This window comes from Drosophila erecta, unplaced genomic scaffold (genome assembly GCF_003286155.1).
Source record: "Drosophila erecta strain 14021-0224.00,06,07 unplaced genomic scaffold, DereRS2 tig00000055-arrow-pilon, whole genome shotgun sequence".
Classification (NCBI taxonomy): Eukaryota; Metazoa; Arthropoda; class Insecta; order Diptera; family Drosophilidae; genus Drosophila; species Drosophila erecta.
This window is the reverse complement of record NW_020825200.1, coordinates 6962053-6983926: the sequence shown is the minus strand read 5'-3', so window position 1 is coordinate 6983926 and position 21874 is coordinate 6962053. Positions and strand designations below refer to the sequence as shown.

The following is a 21874-nucleotide window of genomic DNA, read 5'->3' as shown; positions in this document are numbered from 1 at the left end:
TTCAAGAGACAAATTTGTGGACGATGCTAATTGAGTCTGAAATTTTAAAAGCAAATGAACTTGAAATTTAAAAATGTTACCTTTAATTTAAGCCGAAGAATATTTAACTTCCTTAAAGGCACTTCAATTGTTTAAGCCCAAAATTAAAACAAATTGAGACTCAGATGGCCAATTTGTATTTATAGTAGATATGAAAACATTTTGCCTGAAAATGGGGAATTATTTAGTAAACATTAAGAATCCAACCCGATAAATAAAAGTAATATATTTGTTCAATTCTGTTTTGTATTTTTTATTCAGTAAAATTCTCATTTATTCCGTTTTATTAAACTTTAAATTAATTCGTTAGTGTTACATTCATAAGAACATACCGAGTTTTTCATTACTTTGACCATTTGTTTTTCCTGCATATTGCTACCATTTGTCGTGGTTCATATTTATTTTGTCACTAACAGTAGAATTTCACTTTCTTGTGTGTTTCCATTGAAATAATTCTGGTTTTATTTAACCTTTGCTTTTTCTATTTACTCGTATTTATACAACAATTAGCTTGGCTAAACTGTGTCTTACTTTGCTAGAAGTTCTTCTTTCGGCTGTGATTTGAGGACAAAAGCAAATAATTGATTCGGATTCAAAATTAAAAGTCGATTACTTGTTGCATTTGTAGATTTGATTGCCGTTGTGGCTGTTCTATGTTTCTGTGTGTTTAGGAGGCGCAGCTAAATGCTCTATATACAATATACATGATCTCGAGTTACACGTCTACCCTAACAGCGTTCCCTATATGTGTATGAAATACAATCCAATTAAACTACAAATTCCAACGACTCTTAACAAATATCAATGTACTAGAGATGTTCTTTGCCATGTGTAAATTTCATATATATATATTTCAATATTTATATATAATCATTGTTTATCGTGTGTATAGTATTCATTTCTTTTGCTTGGTTTTCCCTTTTTTTAACGGCTTAGATTTTAAAGTCTTTCATTTCGTAGGAATTTGATGTTGTCTATGTATGTTTCTTATAGCACTTTTTGTGATGGATTTTTTTATAATTCCGTTTTACTTGGATGTGAGTGAGTTTGAATTGAATTGAGTTGAGTTGAAAAGATTCGATTTCGTTGAGGGGCGAGTGAGTGATAGTATGTTATGCAAGTGAGTAAGTTAATCATTTGTCAATAGGGTTCAGTTTAGTTTTAGTTTAAATAAAGTCAATTCCTATATAACGACGTCCTCAATTATGCTCGGTCTCTCCTCGATTTCAGTGTATAATATATATACTTTATAAATGCGATTTTAGAACTTACAGTAGGTTCAAAAATTTCTCATTACCATTTAATTTGTCTATGTATAACAGTACATAAAAATTAAAACGTTTCTTGAGCACTCAACCCATCCATAATATAATATATTAACTTTTGATGCTACACTAGTCTAAGCTAAATGTATACATATCCTTTCATTATCTAATATTTGCTAGACTTCTCATTCGATTTGTGCTTTTTTACGATTTGCTGAAATGTAAACTATTAAAACTTTTATCGAGTGCACATTTACACCTCACATACACACACATGGATCTATTTAAAGTGCCTAAAGCTAACTTAGCTAACATATTGGGAACCAAACCGATTATCCTGTCGAGAAGGACAGTGTTCCATGGTTTGATTCCCGGAGTCTAGGAGTTTGGTTTGTATTGCCGCGACCTGGTTTAGAAAAAGACACGTAAATGAAAACTAAGAATCAGGAGAAGGCCGCCTTTGGGGGAGTTTTCATCTATGCAGATTTATTATAATTATAATTAAGTGTAGAGAGCTCTAGGAGACAGCGCTGAGCAAATGAGGTTCAAAAAGATAATTCGTCTAACCCAAGAACAGTATTTACTAAAATAAAACAAATAAACAACAATTTGTCTTTCCTTTCTGCATTTAAAAATTACTAACTTTAACACGATCTTTTTTTACAGAACTTTTTCTTGACTTGCTAGAATTTTTGGTTTCTGAGTTGCAACTTTAAAGCCTAACAATTCGCTTAGTTTAGATGCTAATGTCGATTTTTTGTTTTCTTTAAAGTTAAAATTACTTCGTTTTCAATATTAATGCTAAACACGTTTAAGGTACAATACATATTTCATTATTCTACAAAATTGCTGCTACCAATTCACTTATTTAGCTCAGCTTAAAGTTGATACAAAGTTCTTTAAGTACGTGTTTGTTTTAATCCATCTTCCGTTAGCATCCTTATTTGCATTTCATATCTTTTGTATAATTCACCTATCACGCAAAGGAAATTGACAAGTTTTTTCATGTACGATGCTCATGAGTATCTGCAAAATAAATATATAAAGAATTAATAATATATTTCACGATGTATTTCATGTTACGATGTGTAAAATTTTCAAAACTGTGATTTGTATCATCTTGCTAGAATGTAAAAAATGTGAGGTTTACTTTTTAAATAGTGCAGTTGTGCTGCAGATATAAATAAGCAAGACAAAAGTGCTGAAGTACAAATGTAGAAAAGCTATAGACATACACGAAACTGATAAGTTGGCATTGTTTGCATTTAAGTTTACAAAACAAAAAACATTTGTTGAAGTGCGAGAATAGAGTTTACGTAGCGTTAACATAAGCAAATAACCTTTGAACTCCATGCATTTGTTGTTCCTAATCAATTGTGTCAATGCCCACGAATAGAGCTAAGATTTCTAGTTAAAATCGAGAACATAACGATTAAGAACCTCAAGCTAAACCAACGACACTAGCGTCGAGCACCACATGCAACTTGGCTAAGGGGCATTTGAATACTTTGAATACTTTCACCATGTACTCACCTTGTGTGATTGCGAGTGTGGCTGCGGGCGTGGCATGTGCGGATGAGTTGATGAGGGAGGCGGGCTGCGAAGTTGTTGCAACGGCGGCGGCGGCGGAGGCGGCACCTGTTGCACCATTCAGTTCTGTGCCCTTGGCGTCGCCCCGCTCCACCAGCCGCTGTCGCAGGACTCGTATCTTTTCCTCCTTCTGCAAGGGGAAACACCGCATTTATTGGAGGTTCGACCAGAACTCAAGGTTTAGATATGGAAGTTCTTAAATCAATACGTATTAAACAAAAAAAAAAAAAGAAACAAAATGAATTCTAAATAAAGTGTCTATCCACTATTTGGGAATACACTTGCTCAAATGACGACCTAAATGGAATAAATGTATATCAAGCAATGCGGTCAAAGGTTGTAAATTGAGTTTCTATTTAAAACCACGAAACTGTGTCTTGAAGTGCCCATTTATATAGCAGATATGTCTAAATATATATCAGTAAACCAGCGAACAGGTATCAGTACGCATGCTAGGCGAAATGAAAGCGTTCATTGTTGTGTTTCTTTTATGGATTTTGCACTTCAAAATTGGTCAGAGTTCAACACACACCTGTCCCAGTGGCAGCCCAAATGGAATTGACCAGCTGAAGCTGCCAGGTGAAGAACCTTTTCAAGTGACCCAGTGCAAGACGACCACAAGAGATTGGATTGTCATTCAGAGACGACTTGATGGAAGTGTTAATTTCAACCAATCGTGGATTAATTACAAACATGGATTTGGCAATCCGAATGGAGAATTTTTTATCGGTCTCCATAAACTTCATCTGATGACTAAGGAACAGCCACACGAACTTTTCATTCAATTGAAGCATGGTACTGGCACTACAGTATATGCTCACTTTGATGACTTTCAAGTGGGCAGTGAAAATGATTTGTATAAACTGGAGCGGGTGGGACAATATTCTGGAACAGCTGGCGACTCCCTCAAATACCACATAGATAAAAGGTTTTCCACTTTTGATCGTGATAATGACGAGTCTAGTAGAAATTGTGCAGCCGACCATGGCGGTGGTTGGTGGTTTCACTCGTGTTTTTCAAGGTAAAGATATGAAATTAAAATTGGATTTGTGAGAAGTTTCTACTTTATAATTCATATTACTTCATATTACAGCTCGCTAAATGGACTTTATTTCAGAGAAGGGGAAACCGTCATTCTGAATGGAATTCACTGGGGTCGCTGGAAATTCCACTCTTTAACTTTTGTTCAGATGATGATAAGACCGAAATTCTTCTAGATTAACGTTTAAAGAAGTGTATAATCTTATATTTTGGAATCGTTCAATATTTGTTCGTTTTATAAAAAAAAAAAGTACATTTCATAGAGATAATCAACCATGATTTAACATACCTGTGTTATTAATCGTTGCAATTCCTCGTTCTCTGTAACAAGTTTCTGATAGCGTTCTTCATCCTCCTTCGATATGGCTGAATCGGGATTGTATTTCGATTCGGCCTTATCCTTGGGATGACGTATAACCTCAATGACCTATGCGAATAGAGAGCGTTACGAATGTGCGACTACGTTAAGCTAGTGGTTGTGGCTGACCTTTGGCACAAATATCAGCAGCATGCTTAGGAAACAACAGAATATCACAGCTAGAGCAACGAAGGCGAAGGACGCGTCCTGTTGCGATGCAATGACCATGCCCACCGGAGCTGTTATCAGGCAGAGGACCACCACGTTGTAGATGCTCATGCCCACATAACGCGAATCGTTGATCTGTTTCACTTTAATGGAACGCGTCTCGTAGGCCAAAAACAGACCAAACACCAGAATTAGCCCCTTGAAGCCGTATACAAGACCTGGTAAGTAATACAATAATATAATATATTTTAGTATTAGTTCTATTGCGGCCACATACCCAACCACATGGAGTTGCGTTGACTTTCACAATGCTCAAGCTCTGGACGTATTTTAATATCATCAGTAGTAGATACTGGATCTTCGAGTGGGAATGTTTCGAGATAACGCTGAAGCGGATCAAAGATCTGCCATGAGAGTAATATCACTAAATCTATTGATAAGAGCCCCGAAACCATGGTGTATAGCTTCCAAGGTTCCACTTTTTTCTGCAATTACACAGGTGATTAGCAACTGAATAAAATTGTTATTATTTTTTTCATCTAAGCCCACCTTTGGGTCAGTTTTTGCTTTTGTTGTAAATCGATGCACACGCCAGACCTTGCTGAACATAGCACCGTATGCTAGTGTAAAACCGGTGGATAGTAACCAAGCCCGCGCTTGGCATATCTGTTGGATAAGGATAATATGGATAAGAAATCAAGATATTAGGTATCAAAGATTATAACGCTTTAGGGTAAGGAACGCCCACCTTTGGATATTCCTCGGGGCTGACAAAGCGTCCGTCGATACCCAGTAAGATGACAGATATTAGACAGATGATGACACCAAATAACATGATCGTATTGCAAACGGGATGCGAGGATTGTATTACTCTAAAATTGTATAAAACCTAAGTCAATTCTGGATGGACACTACTTGCGGAAATGAAACTACCTTCTATGCTTATTCCATATATTAAAGATGATCAAGGCGAAGGCAACGAATATGCCACAACTGGATATGGTGCACATGCACACAAATAATGGCAAGGACACAGTGCGTAGAACATGTGTGACAATTGTGCGATCTTGAGGAACCTAAATTATAGATGTTATAAATATCAATTTATTAGAAAATCATAAATATAAATTTTTTATAATGAGTCACCGTGTCTGAGCAATTTTTCCACCCTTTCACGGTTTTCGTTTGTAGCTAATAACACAAAAAACGAAACTTGACCATAACCCTCCTTCTTATGATGGATATTATGTGCCCACATTTTGCAATTTATATGAACACGATCGTTTGCCTTTAGCTTTTTGATCTTGAGAGCTACTATGCGGTTGAGATCGTTTGGGCCGAAAAATGACCTTATACCCTCGTTCGCGTCATACTCGATTTTCTCATCAATATCGGTGTACTCCGTTCGTATCGCCGGCTCTGGATGGAATTCAATTAAAACCTTCTTATCTTTATCTGCCCGGCAAGTGATCCAAGTGCGATTTAGACGACCCTCCGATGTGGTGTTTTCTAATAACCTTTTCAGGGTCGTAAATTCAACCTCGTCGATCTTGGCATGGACAAGGTCATCGGAATTGATGTAGGGCTCGGTCTTGAATCCAATAATCCGATTAACTTTTAGAAAAACACACGGTTCGCCGCTCGGATATCCAAACTTTTCATCGGCAGTACAAGTTCCGAAACGCGGATTCTGACCATGGTCGCCATATTTTTCCAGTAGAGCCATTATACCAGCATACTTTTCCATGATTTCCGTACTGTTTCTAGGATCATATGATACCGCCTTGGGATTTGTTCGTGGTCCGAATGGAGTGAAACTAATAAATGGTTGAGCCATCTTTATCACGGGCGCCTTCCTAGATGCGTCATCTTTGATGAAATCGAACCAGGCCATTGAAAAAATAATGACAAATAAAATATATAAAATGGAAAAAACTAGTGTGTAGATCCAGAAACTTGGACGGCGTAATTCATAATTTCCATGGGTTCTATTGTAGAAAAGTCGACGCCATCCAGTTCTGCCAGGAAAATGATATTCACAGCCTTTGTAGTAAGATCGTCTCTCACCTTTCGTTGGCATCTTGTAGGGTCCACTGTACGGCGGTGGATCCACAATCTGTTTATCCATTTTCTTCGTATCAGTTCTAAACGGCTTCATGTATATCACATTGGTTCCGTCGTCGATTGGCCAAAATGGTTTATCTGTGTTGGTCCCAACGTCCCTGAATTGACCATTTTTGTGCTCAATCATCTCGGCAATCGGTGGAATTCTGGTTTTTGGTAGCACTTTAGTATTCACTCCAACTTCCCTTATCCGACCATCGCTGTATCCTATATCAACGGGCACATCGTCTAGTTCTACTTTATGTTTATAATTCTTTCGCTGATTTGGACGATTTTCAGTGGTTTGCCCCACATGTCGCAATCCTTTACCAGCATAGTCTGCTTCTATGTCACCACCTTCGGACTTGCTGGGAAGTGTTTTGATTTTGGATTGTCTGCTTATATCCGTATTTATTCCGATATTTCTGATTTTTTTATTTCTTTTACCGATTGTAATCCTTCGGTTTTCCTGCAGGGGCTGATCCTCTCCAGGGATATCAGGCGATGTCTCTGTGATCGGAAAAACCCATGTTTTCTTTGCCTCCAATTCCTGGACTTCTGGTTCTGGGGGCGGTTTCGGTTTATCGTCTTTATTTTCGTCTTTTTCACTTTCTTTGGAGTTTTTTTCACTTTCTTTAGAGTCTTTCTTCCGTTCCACTCTTTGGGCAATACTAAAGATTTTTGTGATTGTGCTTCTGTGTTTCACTTGTGCATTGTCATCATCATCATCACCAGCGTTTTCCCCATATTTAACTTCTTCAACGTGACGGCTGCCGGTTCCTGTGGTCTTCGAACCTTTCACCTCATCAATGGTTTTATCATCTCGACGGTTGTTAAGGAATCCATTATTTGAATCGCGCTGGTCCTTAAGCTCCTTTAACTTGCCCATGTTAATTATTTCCGCTAGGATAACAGGTCGTTCGTCATCGGCATTCTGTGTCATTCGATAGCTACCTCGCATGGTCGCAGATCCAGCAGAGTCTTCATCGATCTCTTCCTCCTCCCATTCCAGACTTGATGTAGAATTAAATTCATTATTGGTGTGAAAACGACGTCGAAGAGTACTGTCTGGTTCCGAATCTTGTTTTTTTTCTTCGGACGATCGATCATAATCGATCAATTCCGCCAGATATTTTTCCCTATCAAATGAGTCAAATGGCTCGCGAACTCGCCTCGTTGAAGGTCCCTCAGCCACTTTTTTTTTTGCTGTGTAATTTTTTGGCCGGCTAGATGCCTCCACATTTTCATCGTCAGAATCTTTAAGAAGTGATTTTCCGGGTACGGTCTTGACTAATATCTTTTGATCATCTTTTGCTGCAACGCTGTTTCTATTTGCTTTCGTACTAATAGATTCTCTTTTAAATGATTTAGAAAAGCCCGGCTTTTCATTGTCTGAATTTCTCTGGTGTACTGTGGGTTTACCAGTATGCGAAGTTGACGATCTTATCTCTGGCTTTTTCGGTTTGGCTGCTATCTTAGGACCTTGCTTAAGACTTACAGATGATAATGGCTCTCTGGATTGATCATCTTTCTGACTAAAGCTGATTAACGATCTTCCCGTATTAGCTTCGTCATTTGACGGATTTGTTTCCTGTTCCGGTTCAGTAGATACATGCTTTCTGTTGTCTATGTTTTTCTTTTTATCATCGTCCGACATTTTGCTTTTAGGATTGATTTTTCAAAGCTGCCTGACATGCTTACCTTGCCACCAATCCACTGCTCAGTATTCAACCAGGATAGGTTATCCAACTGAGTATCGTAGTATCCCAATTTCTCGTACTTGCCGTCTATCATCTGTTCGATCTGAGTAAGAGCAATACGATCGCCCTGAGAACTGAATGCCACCACACCCTTGAAATAAATATTATGTGCGGGTAAAATTATAAGTATTTTGAAACAAGATTTATAAACATACCGATACACCCAGAAACTGTGTGGAGTTCATGGCAGCGTATATTTCATCGGCAATTTCCTTGTCCGTGTAGGTAAAGTCCCTCAGAGATTTCTTGCCGGTTGTCAAGCGTTCCATGGTTTTGTTGAAAGCCAAAGCCACACTCCACACTGCATCGTAGGCAAGGGGTGCCTCCTGATAGCCCTCCGGATAGCGATCGTGATTGATATCGTAGCCCTCTTCGATTAGCGCCTGATTCAGTCGATGTCTGTGTGGAAGAAAGGCATATTGAGTCAATAGGCTTAGCAATGGATCATGTAGAACCTACCGAAATTCCTCTGCAGTCATTCCGGATATAGTTGTCTGATTGTTCTGATTCCACATGAGAGCTTCTGTCGTCAGATGTCCCTCGGCAGCTATTCGCATTTGCTCAACGGTGCAGGTGATGCCCTCTGCTTTCAGATTGACCTCATACCAGTTGTCTTCGTACCAGCCTGAGCAAAAAATAAAAATGCTTATCTATTTAACTAGTGACTGATTTCTAGACTCACCAATGAAGAACCAAACATGGGCTCGCCCATACAGCTGCTGTTTGTACATTTCGCAGAGAACCCTTCTGGCGGCCACCACGTAGAAGAGTCCCACAATGATGCGTGCATCCTGGCGTCGCAAATTGCGCACGGCGTCTGTTGGATCGGATAGAAATGATTGTCTAGTTACGATTTCAACGCCAGCCTCCATGCATCGATTCTCGAGATCCTCCACGGTCTGTATGGTAAATGCATGAGTGTATTCCATTAACATTGACAGGTATTTAAGAGCCTACCGATATAAAGACCTCCTCGGCCTGTTGTAGAATGGCCACCCGTGACCAGCCGAACTTCTTCATCAGCTTGATGCGCGTTGGATTGTGCACCGTGGCCGATGGATGGGTGCGGAACAGAGTGGGAAAACGCTTGCGATCCGATAGAGCCGGACTCGAGGCCCCATAGCAGAGCTGTGGCCAGTGGGAGTAGGTAAAGTATCTCGAAATTGCAGCGATGCCGTGCTGGCGTTATGCAAATTTCACTTACCACAATTAGATTCCACATTTTGGCAGCCTCGGCCACAGTGGTGCAGACCGTGCTGCATCCTGCCAGCAGCATCAGCTTTTGCGGCTTATTATAGAGCAGATTGTACATCACACTGGCGCCCAAACCGGGCTCACACTGTGGATAAATGGGGAAGTGGAATTAGCCAGTTGCCAAGAAAATTCTACTACCCATCAGTCTTTGGCAAAGTATTCATATACTCCTACATATATGTACATGTAGGCTTCGCTTGATGGCCATCGCGATGTATTGATTATGATTATGCTAAGCAACGACCCTTCAGGAGTTATTAATAGCGAATTTCCTGTTATTTATGTGTCTGTCTTCATTGGAAGATAATTATTGAAATGATTAATTGACTTTTGTGATTCATGCGAGGCGCGTTTTTGACATTGGTGTGGCTTTTGAATTGAATTTAATGAACATAACTGGCCCAGAAGGAGATTTCATCAACACCCAATTTTCGCCAATGTGATTAAAAACGCAAATTATTCAATGCAATGCAATGCATGCTCATTAAAAACTGTACTGCACGCAGTGAGTTCTATTGAATAACAAACGCTATTAAAAACTTGCTAATAGGGAAAATTAAAACTATAATCAAACAATGCATATTAATTGTATATTTTAAAAGCGATCAAACCAGGTTATGCGTGATTAATTATACGAATTTCAAGTAAATTAGTTAGTTAAATTTCCATATTCAAGACTTGCTAATTTATGTCCCACCTGGCTGATATTTTTTCATTATGCTTTTTATTAATCCCCATGTCATAGCATTTATCAATTAAACAAGATTCATTCATGACAATGAATAATTCACGAGGGTGTGCCCCCCCCCCCCCCCCTCACTTTTCCCTTGTGCTGAAGCTGTGATATACATACATGTGCATACGTGTATCCACACTGGTCATATAAATGATTCATTCATTCAGTTATTCATTCTCCCATTCATTCATTTACATGGCAAACTCGTTTCACTGTTCAACGTTTCCTTTACTTTGGCCCAAACCCCCTTGTCTTCCTGCTACCGACGACAATTTTCATATTTCTTACTTGGCTTGCGTGTAAACAACCATTCTAATTGGTTTTTCTTTCTTTTCCTTTTCATGTCCAGTCCCTGTTTATGCATAAGTATTATCCTGTTCGTACCACTCCATCTATCCATCTATTTAGATTTAGGTGTGGGCTTTGGGTGGCGAGGCATGCCACGATCTAGTTAAATAGTTTCCCTTTTCGGTTTTCGTGGGCAGAGGCAAGCCTACTTTGTTGACTAACTAAGCAGGACAAAACTGATATACATGTTTGTAATACTTTAATATTAACAAAAAGGCAGCTAAATGATTTATATATGGAATGCCTGTTACCCTATTATAATGCAAGTCTCTGAAGGACTTTATTACATAGTGAACAAATAAATATGCAATTTAAATGCAAACCTGCTAGATAACTCTTATTATATTATTATTATTTTGAGTATTGAAATTGAATTGAATTGAAGTCGAACTAAAACCACTGAATGCTGTGTTTTTGTTTTATTAAACATTAATTTAAAAAGAAGAACCAAAACCAAAACCTTTTAGGAGCACACCGCTTTGAAATCAATTTCCGGCTTATTTCTAAAGCTTGACAACCGGTTTAAGCCATTTCAGTGGTTCGCATGAAGGCACTTAGCCGACGGAAAGTGACAGCTTTGCAAGTGAAATAATGCCATTTTTCACACCTTATTTGGGCATTATAAAATCAAAGTTAGATTTGCAGTTTGCTCAAATTTGTGCACTAGTTCTGGGTGATTCTGGAGTTAAGGGGGACCACAGGGGGCTACGCTTATTAAAAGGATAACCATCCTGGCTTGTTTACTATATACACTTTTTGTTCTCTTCTCAGTGCTTTTGTGCAGGATTCTTTGGGACATTTCACACATCAAAGTAGGTCAAGCAAAAGGCAGCGGCAAAGGCAAACATTGCGTGCGACCTTTGCCCCTTGTCGCTTGCCAAGTGACGTGGATGTGGGTGAGGCGGTGGGTGTGGATGTGAATGTGAATGTGGCAGAGGAGATGGTGGCTGTGGGACCTGGAGATGGCAACTAATTATGCAGCATTTAACGGAAGCTGTTTGCCTAAGCCACAAACATAACGCGCCTGGCTCAGTCCAGCGAAGCGAACTGAACTGAACTCAACTGAACTCAACTCAACTAACCAGACCAGGCCAGACCAGACCAGACCAGAAGAGACCAGGAGCAGATATAAACAGATATGACCAGGGACAGGACTCTGTTCCTATCTATATGTCCGTATCTGATCTGGCTCGTAAATGGGCGTGCATTTGTGTACATATGTACAGAGGTTTGTGTGGGGCCTAGCATATAGTAGTGTCTGTCTCTCCTGGCAGCCTTGAATAAAAATAACTCAAATGATGAGCTACGGCTCGGCCGGGGCAAAGTGACCTCATTCAAAACTCAAAACAAGTAGTTAAGCTTTCGCTCACTTAAAACTAATGAGGTTCGCGCTTAAAAATAGGCAGGCCCCAAAAAACAGCCGCCAAAGTAGTGGAAACCGCAACAACTGTACCGCAGACCCTTAAAATGGCAAATCCACCAAAAAATATGTGCAAAATATGAAAATGAATAAAGATAGTTGTTTCTGTTTTTTTTTTATATATATGTATATGTATTAGATACGCGCCAAGGGGCATTGATACGCGCAACTTAGTTGGGAACTGGAAAAAGGGAAACTACATCGGTTAGTGGCCATTTATTATGATGCATGACCATTTGAAGGGCGGGTATTTGTTTAATAGCTGCTTCTCTAAAAGCCAACAGAAGTTACAGAATCCGCAGAAATGGATACCATTGAAAAGTTGATTTATTGGGTTTTTTTTGTACATTTCATTCCCTATTTTTTCTATTTAGAAGGAATGTGCCAGTGAGAAAATCACATAAGTACTTTGCTCTTTAAGGCAAAAATGTACAAGTTTTAAATAACGATCAATAAAAACGAAATGATCAATACTGTTTAAATAGATAATACGAATTTTAACAAGAAGAACTTGGAACAGAAGTTTAATGCATGCTGCTGCCATTAACGATAAAATGCGTAAAACTTTTGATTGCAAAAAGCAAGTTCGAACTTTATAGGAAAACTTTTACTTATTGATCTCACAGAAACTTTGAGGGAATAGAAAGATTTTCGCTTAAAGACTCAGTGAATCGTATTGAAATATAATTAAACATACAGCGTTGAACTACAAGAGTAAAGTAAATTTATTTAAGATTTAATGAACACTAAGCGACATTTATGGGCCGACCTCGTTCGAAATATACACACATTTTTCTTAATGTTAAATACCCTTTATCAATTACGAATCACGCACATAAAAGCCCGATTAACCGAATTCAGCCAATATAATTGCTGTTGGCAATGTTTCGAACGTGCTTCAGTGTCGAATCTCAATCGAAATTTATGTGCGGTCATTAAGCCGAGGCATTGCCAAAATATTTTGTTGGACATGGCGGATTGTGGGGCGAATTCAATTTGTGGAACACATGCGTAGCAATACCCTTTAATGCGGCATAATAAAACTGTTTGTCCTTTGTTAACAGAACCCAGCCCCTGATCCCCTGGAGAAATATGCTAATGAATGCCAGTGCTCAGCCAGCACTCCACTCATCAGTGAGCAGAAACAAAAACGAAACAAAATAAGTGGCACCCAAGGGTATGTGGCAGGCACCAGAGGAGACGGGGTGCTGGGCTGCATATAAGTAGGGCTTATCGCTTTCCAACTTACAAATGCACTGAGCGAATATGCGTGGATAATACAATTGCAGTGGGTATCATTTCATACTCGTACATGGTACAATAATTTGCCATATTAGTTGTAACATTTGATGCGAAATAACTGGTATATATGGTAAGGTAATATGGTTCAGTGTAGTGACTACTCACCTCGCTGTCGTTGCTGTGCAGGATGAGCTTGAAGCCCGGCAGCAGATTCGGCTGCTTGTTGACATCATCCAACGCCAGTCTTGCGGCAGGCATGCACGCCTGGCCGCCCTGCCATCCTCCTTTGCCGGCTATCGGAAAGATGCCGCCGATGTGCAGCTCATCGGGCCTACCGGCCACGCCCCCTTGCAGGTGCGGCGAGGCGATCAAACAAAGCAAAAATATCCAAAACGTAACAGCACCATCACTTGTCATATCCTGCAAGACAGGGACCACAAACAGAAACGTAAATCAGCACTGGAATCAGGACGAATAAAATGCTTGAAATGTGATTACCGAATTGGCGAGCGCACAAATCGGGGAATACAAATACAAACACAAATACAAATAGAAATACAAATAGAAATAGAAATATAAGAAGGACACGGGCAGGACCCTCGCAAAAAACAAGCCCACCAGCGATGGAAACCAAAACGAAACAAAAATGGCAAGGGGCAAAATGAAACCAAGCCGGACCAAAACCAAAACCAAAACCAAAAGCGAGCGTCAAGCTTCGTTTTATGTGCCAAAGCAATTTTTATGACTACATGGGCAAACGTAAGCAATTTATACACTTTGGTGTGTTCCTGCGGCTGGGGTATACGAGATATTATGCGCCATTGGATGACAATAAAATTATGAAATACAATTTTATAGAAATAAAGTGCACGTCGTTTTGGCAGAGTTAAAGGGAAACCTTTTAAGCTTTCCATGTTGCTTAAATTCCTAATAAATTATAATTACGAACTAAGCGTATTTCTTCGATTGGCATATATTAAAAGTTATGCGTAATTGAAAATTGATAAGAATTCGCAAAGCCATTGCAAGCCTTTATTTTTATAAATATTGTTATCGTTCATTCATAAGCATTGCCTTTTCGTTGTTATACGAATGCAATTGGAAATTGATAAGAACTTGGAAACCATTGCAAACCATTATATTTATAAATATTTTTATCATTTGTATGAATATTGCCGTTTTGAACAACTATCGCAAACTTAGAATGCGCTGTTCCAGGACATTGGATGATAAGATGATTAAGGTTCAGTTTGATTGGTACTAAGCCAGGTTAGACTATTTGTCTGCAATGAGTATTTGGCATAGATAGGATAACTGATTTATTTGTTATAGTTGCCCTAACTTGAGTTGCCAGAATACAACGCAAATGCATATGCTTTCCTCACAACAAATCCTGGATAACAATGTTGAGTAAGCATTTCAGTCCGAATAATCCACTTCATAAACGTGCTGATTTAAATTTTATTTCTGTTGCATACTTCTGGGTTATGTGTTTCCTTGTAGCTTAATGCGGAATTAGGCAAAAGGAGATTTTCCTTCATTTGTTCGTACATAAATATGTGCGTATAACGTTTTAAAGGTTTAAGAGCTTGAGCCAAAGCTGGTTTTTGTGTTCGTCTTAATGTATGCAAATATTTCTAAAGAAAATAACCAAATTTTTAATGTATGCAAGCATTTCTAAGGAAAATAACCAAATTAGAAACACAATAATCCCGCCAGCACATCCATTATTAAAATTGAAACAAGTTACATTTTTATTGTACTTTTGGCTTAATTTTGTGTGTTGATTTGTTTTAATGGATACTGTGATTACTGCTATAGTGAAGGAATCTGGTATAAGATTTCCCTTAAATAGAATATAAATTGTGATTGGCAGGAGGAGTCAATTTGCATTAGCTTAGGTCAGTTTCGATGTGACCTTGCTGACTAATCAAGCGAAATAAAAATATCCAATCGAATGCCAAATGCTTTTTATGTCCACCAACCATTATGCGAACCAAACAAGTCGAATTAGAGCTCTCCTAACATTTAAATTCATTGGAATGCAGTTATAGAATTTTATTTTAATTATCCAAATCTCATTAGGAAGCAAACTGCGGTCGGGCCAATGAATCCAATCCCATACTAATCCAAGGGAAATAGTTATCGCAAGCCACATGAAGCCAAATCAAATCTGCAACAAATTCAATTGTTTGCGAACCGAATTGAACTTGGATTTAATAGTGATTGTCTCTTTGTCCGCGCTCTATCGTTTTCGTTTTATTCGTCTGGATGTCTGTGTGGTTTCTATTTAAGTTCTGATTTCGAAGCTTTTAAGCTTTGTTTCAATTGAGATTTGTCGAAACAAATAAATAAATAAGCAGTTTATATTTTATTTGCTGTTGTTCTCCTTTCTTTTTCTGCCCTCAGTGGATTGTTGCTGTTCAATTCCTTCGTTTTGTACAGGGCAAGGACATTTTGCGCTTCGGCGCCTGAGTTTTATGGCTTTTACCCGGCACACCCCCGCACCATCTGTCCGCATCCCCTTTTGGCCATGTTCTAAACTCCTGCCAGCAATATTTTTCTATAAAAAAAGAATAGAACTTTTATGTAGGAGAAGCCTTTTTATCTCTGTGTCCTGCGAGTGCGAGGTACATACATACATATACACACATACACACCGTCGCATAAAACCATATAGGACAACAAAAAATAACTTAAAGTATGAATTGTATTATATATTTTACCGTCAGCACGTTTCATAATTTATGACGGTACTAAAATATTTAATTTAAGACTGCTTCTCGCCTGCTCTAGACATAATATATCCCATTAAAGAAAGGTCCTGATTGAAATCTGCCTGTAAGTGAATATAAAATAGATAGTATATACATACTTCTGAAAGGTACCTTCAACCATTTTACTTTCTCAATTGTGTAACAAATGTATATTATTGTCTTCAACCACTTGACTTTCACAATTGTATAATAAATGTAAATTAGTCTTTTATAGTTAAAAAAATTCAAATCCTAATGTAACAAAGCATAGTTGTAGTTGAAATATTTGTTAATTTTTAAACAGCATATGGATGCTTTGTATTTATAGAAATATTAAATGTTTTCAATAGCACAAAAGTGTTCTGTTCTAATTTGTTAAAGGATTTATTCAGTATGTCCGTTCAGGCTTAACCGTAATTAGCTTATTAATCAACTTATCAAACATTGCGTATACGTCACTAGTGGGTTGATTGCTCGACTTCAGTGGGTGATGAATGCGATGCAAGTCAGAAATCAAATAAAATTTTGTGTTTGAGGATGTAAAAAATACAAAGCCATAATGTGGCGATGCCATTACCGGTTATTTGTGTTGGTTGGATGATGAATGACAGTTTTTCATGCACAAATACGGTGTGTTTTTTGCATAAAACCTTTTTACAGTGTTTGCATACGAGCGGCGTGTGTTATTGAATGGAAATGCTGTCGGCGTGGCACAAACAAACACCACCGCAGCACCACTCCAATTTTGTTTGCCAGTTAATCGCAGTGAGGCGCGTTAATCATTGCGGTGTGTTAAGGACGAATAAGGAGGTGGTGCGGTGCGGTGCGATGCGGTGAGTGGGTGGTTTGGTGGCTACAGGGTGGCTCATTTAACTAAGGTGTGGTTGCAGATTTGGCGAGTTGACACCTTTGACGTAGAGTTGTGCCGCTGAAGAGGCGCTGATGAGGGGGGATGGTCGTCAAGGGGCTAACTTCCTAGTGACCTAGTTTACAAACCTTCGCACTCACACAAACACTCACACACACACACACACAGACTTAAAACATTAATTACGTCGAGAATTCTGCACAAATGCGACAAATGCTTCACTTCACTTCACTGCCTTCTCACCTGCTCTTCATCCCTACACAGAACAAAAACAAGTGATCGTAGTTGATGATCGGCTTGTTTTTTCTATAACCAAGATAAAAAGAGATATAAAAGCAAATGTAATTTCTATGATTATTTACTGCTCAACGAATATATATGTATATGTACATTTATTTGAGTTTATATATCAAATTTGCATTGAAAAAATGTTTAAAAATTTAAATTTAACTAGGGAGCAGTTTATGGTACGATCATTGAAATGATCACCAATCAGGAGTATTAAATTAAATTGTCAACCAGTACAGCACTAAGTTGTTTCCATACAATCTTTTATCATCTTAATTTTTTACTTTCTTTTTCACTTCTCAAAAAATGTTGATTTCAATTGCTTTAAATATGTATACAAACACCTATCCATCTACTAGAATCTTTGAGCAATGAGGGTTGTCAATCTATTTTTTTAACATCCCATGCAAATGTCTGCTTGATTTGTTCAAGTGTATTCTCTCCGCCTCTCTTCGCGGCACTCTACACCTTTCTATTGCCATCTCGCTCACTTTACACTTCACTTACTTTGCGTATTGCCGTTTAAAAATGCGATGTTGCGGTTGTTGTTGTTGTTGTTTCCTGCTCTGCTACTACTGCTTCCTCTTCTCCTCGGTCTCCGCTTTATCCTCTGCCGTTGTTTTTGTCTCTGTCTTTGTCTGCTCCTTTGCTCCTTTGGCCGGTGCTTCAATTGTTTCATAAGACGCTTCTTCTTTTTCGCTGCTCCTTTTGCGTGGGCAGGGGCGTAGGGGGTGTTAGATGGAGGGGGGAGGGCGCTGCCAAAGGGGGTCAGGGGCTTTCAATTCAGTGTTTGTTGTTGATTTGTTTGTTGATGTTGTTGTTGCTAATATCGCTGTTGCGGCGGCGTTGTTCAAACATAATTTGATGACTGCGCATTACAATCGATAATCCCATGCACAAATGCAGCTCAGCACATCGGCATTGCCTTAAATCCATTTTAATGAGAACGGATCCCGATAATTCCGTAATCCCCAAATGTTGGCAATTCCTTTGCAGCTCCTGCTGTCACTGCCTTTTTTGCTGTTCCCTCTCCTCCCTTTTCTTTTTTTTATGTGTGTTTGTTGCACTTTCACAAATAATTCGAGAAAAAACTGAGACGTGAGGGGCGTGAGCTTTTTTATTTCTTTTTTGTCAACTTTGTTTGAGTTTGCGGTGTGTTCTGTGTTCTATGTTCTGTGCTATATGCTCTGTATATTTCTTTGTACCACTTTTCTACATTATATCAGATTTACGTTGAATTCCTTATCAAACTAGTAAGTAAGCTACTTCTGACACTGAGGGGCATGAATTATTAATGTATTCGTTTTATTTCACTTGCTTTCTAGCCTGTAACACACTTGACGTTATCAATTCACGCACCGTAATTCCATTAAACGCGTGATTTTTTATGCAGGTATTCAGTTCTCCGGGAGTTATATTTTATGCACAGAATGGTGTTTTCGCTCCTGCTCTTTATTTGTCTATTTTTTGTACAGACTTTTTCGCATTGTATTCGGGGGATGAGACGCGAGAGGCTCCTGCTGTGTTCGTTGTGTTCCACATGTATCCGACGACTGGAACTCCATGACTGACATTTACGTTTTCGCCTCGCCAGGACGAAAGCTTAAATCACGAGAGCTTTTTTTGGTGGGAAAGCTCGTGCTTCCGCTTTTCCAGTTGCCAAGTCAAGTCGGGTTTTTTGAAGTTTCGCTTTTTCAGTTTGCTGGCCAAGTCGAAAGTCGCCAAACTCTCCGGGCAATTACGGTTACTTTGTGGGCGGTGTAGCGGGGGTTTTATGGTGGGGAGAGGGGGACGTGGGGGCAGAGGGGTTGTAAAGTTGGGTGGTAATGGGGGGCTGGGCGGAAGGACGAGGGCGGTCTTAAGGACACCGGTTTTATAGAGTTGTCAAATGGCCCCCAGGAATGGCCAGTCAAAACATCAAAATTCACTCGCAATTGGCCAAGGGCAATGCAAAAACAACAAGAACGTGCCACTAGGCTAACCGGGCAACGGGAGGGGCATTGTTTTGAAAGCGAAAGGCCATAATGCTTGCACGCCACAATCCAGAGCCGCAGTCAAAGCCAAAGTTGAGTTTCATTTTTGGGGTCGCCTCGCCTCAATCGAGCCAAACATGCAAACACGCACGGGCCCAAGCACAAGCACAAGCCCAAGCCCAAGGAAGGCAAGGTGAGGTCCTTGTCATTTAACTCACTTGTCGAGTTGACCTTTGTTCGCTTTGGTTGTCGTGCTCCACTACACAGCTAATGCCCAACTGCCACGCCTTGAGCTTGATCCATAGCAACTTGTACTCGCACTGTGTCCCCACGAAAGCCCCCAGGCCGTTCGAAAAAAAGAGGGAAACCCTGAAATACTCCGCTCACCCCCCACCTGGCTCCAAATACAAACCTGGCCCCCCTTGCCCCTGCCCATGGGGATGGCCATGTGCATGTTTGATGAGCTTATCAAGGCTCCGGGATTATTGAATATTTTCAAATCGATATAGCCGTGCCACACCGTTAGTTGGCACCTTAATTGCCAGTTGAATAAATCATTGACAGTCGTGCAATTAGTTTCGAGAACCTCAATTGTCCGCTCAAGTCGAAGGATTCTGCGGTCGAATATAAACTATTTGCATTGGCCCAAAAGTAGTCAAGCCAAGAAATTGAAAGTTTTCCCATTGCCGTCTGGGGAAATCAATTACTCAAATATTTATGGCCGCATGTGGAATTCAGGCATGCTGAAATGCACTTGTCTTGAACTCTGCCAGTGAATTAAATGGTAACCCAAACTGCTGAGCGGATTAAATAATTTTCAGATGTGTGAATGCAAGAGCATGGGTTATGGCCTGAAGGTTACAAAATTTATTGTTCGATATTTGAATTGATTTTATAGCCAGGTAGAGCAGTAGCGGTACCAATTAAATCAAATCCACTCACAAACAATTTTAATGCCTTGATAAATTGATGATTTGCGATAATGAATTTGCTTTATTCCAATATTATTTGGGCACAGACAAGCGATTGTCGTGATTAGTACTGCACTCTAAATTCGCGTTTTAATTACTTAAAATTATAAATGTTTTGCATTGTTGCTTGTTTTCAGATAAATTGTAAAGGGAATTTGTTTTGAATATTTAGTCATGTATTTAATATTATGCTAATTCCCTACAAATGTTCCATAAAATTAAAATGATTATTAAATGGGTAATTCAAAACATTTGCCCCCACAGCTCAAACAAATTCTGCAATCGACATGAGCTGTGTAATAATGTTAATTGCGGAGATTGTACTTGTCAAGTTACTTGTTTATAAAATAAATGCCTATTTGGCTTGGGGTTTTCCTATGTGCACTAATATTGATTTCCAAGTAATGCTTACAATCTTACGACAGAGAACAAATATAGATATTTATTTATTGGAAAATAAATAAAGAAATATACTCTGTAAAGCAATTCGTTAAGCAGGCATAAGATTGCGGAAGTAACGGCCTGACTACCCATTCATATTGACTTCAATTCAATGAATCTGCATAGAATTTAAGCAAAAAACCCTTGCCAAGCCATAGAATTAGATGTAATTACTGAGCCAACATTCGGCCCCAACTTGGCAATGTAGATGCCCCACTGTTGTAGCTGCACAAATGCATCCGACCGAGCCAGGAGTACCAAGACTACCACAACGAATGTGGCAACACTCAGGCATTGAGGAGCAGGGTTCAAGTTTCTCTTTGGCCAGGAAAGAACCACAAAAGATTACCGAGCGATGAGCTGCAGCTCATCATCTTCACATCCTTTCAATGGGCGCCGCTAAGTCCTTGGGCACATACATATGCACGAGTATATATGCATGCATGTGCGGTATGCACAAATATGTGTGGAACGTTTCATTTTTTATACATCTCTTATTATTATTATTATTTTTTTTTGCCCCCCTGCGCTCAAGTTTTCGTCTCTTGTCTCGCTCTACCTTCTTTTTGGTTTTGTGTTAAATTGTTGCGTTAACCAAGCCAACCAGCTTCGGGGGCAATCCTTGTAAAAAGTTTAGCATAGCAGAAGGCGCACGCAGACATGCTCGCAGCCATTCACACAGAGCTACCAACACTGCCGCACGCCTGGCATGCGTTTTTCACATTGTTTCATGCGGTTGAATAAACAGAGGCGCGCACACAGACGCACATACCGTCAAAAGGCACGCACACATGCAAACCAGCACACACACACACGCACACGCACACACACTCGTGCATTTTATGATCTGCACAAATAGGACGAAGAGAGAAAGAGAGCGAGGGCAGAGAGGCAAAGACACTTATTCGCTCGCTTGCCTCGACAGGCTTACAAAACAAACATTGCGGCATGTTTTCTGTTTGCACACACTGCGTATACGTACTATGGTCCTTACATTTCCTACCTGCGCTTTGCCAGTGCCCAGCAGCACCAACACACTGACACACTTCCACACGAACACATTGCAGTCACGTATGCACATTACTCAGCTCGTCCTGGACAGCAGTTGTGGCAGAGTCCTTAACCCTTGATCAGCTGGCACATTTCACTATAAACATAATTATTGGTATTAAGGTCCCACATTAGTTCCGCAAATGGCTCTTATGTATTTGAAATATGATTATGTAGCATACTTTTTAGGTCCGAGATCCATT

The 21874-nt window shown here is 39.4% G+C and overlaps 3 protein-coding genes across 5 annotated transcripts; 1 reads left to right on the top strand and 2 right to left on the bottom strand.

The window, feature by feature from the left end:
- Positions 1 to 279: 279 nt before the first annotated feature.
- On the bottom strand, positions 280 to 18829 carry LOC6542139 (gamma-aminobutyric acid type B receptor subunit 1). Of its 3 annotated transcripts, none has more exons than XM_026978908.1 (17): positions 17744 to 18829; positions 13490 to 13744; positions 9529 to 9663; positions 9282 to 9452; positions 9007 to 9223; positions 8784 to 8949; positions 8480 to 8723; positions 8266 to 8415; positions 5395 to 5537; positions 5210 to 5333; positions 5011 to 5127; positions 4739 to 4946; positions 4423 to 4679; positions 4225 to 4362; positions 2838 to 3024; positions 2645 to 2711; positions 2291 to 2330 (listed from the first exon to the last, which is right to left on the bottom strand). In XM_026978908.1, the coding sequence occupies exons 2-16, from the start codon at positions 13739 to 13741 to the stop codon at positions 2671 to 2673; spliced, it is 2550 nt and encodes an 849-aa protein (XP_026834709.1). In that variant the 5' UTR covers positions 13742 to 13744; positions 17744 to 18829; the 3' UTR covers positions 2291 to 2330; positions 2645 to 2670. The 3 variants fall into 3 exon arrangements, with proteins under 3 accessions (XP_015015362.1, XP_026834709.1, XP_026834710.1); XM_026978909.1 differs by lacking the exon at positions 17744 to 18829 and adding an exon at positions 17135 to 17178; XM_015159876.2 differs by lacking the exon at positions 2645 to 2711 and having other exon boundaries at positions 280 to 2330; positions 17744 to 18817.
- Positions 3236 to 4216, top strand: LOC6540746 (angiopoietin-related protein 6). The gene has a single exon (XM_001968895.3). It carries the CDS (start codon positions 3344 to 3346, stop codon positions 3917 to 3919), a length of 576 nt encoding a protein of 191 aa, XP_001968931.3. The 5' UTR covers positions 3236 to 3343; the 3' UTR covers positions 3920 to 4216.
- LOC26525990 lies at positions 5544 to 8259 on the bottom strand. Its single transcript, XM_015159939.2, has one exon. It carries the CDS (start codon positions 8219 to 8221, stop codon positions 5594 to 5596), a length of 2628 nt encoding a protein of 875 aa, XP_015015425.1. The 5' UTR covers positions 8222 to 8259; the 3' UTR covers positions 5544 to 5593.
- Positions 18830 to 21874: the final 3045 nt, after the last annotated feature.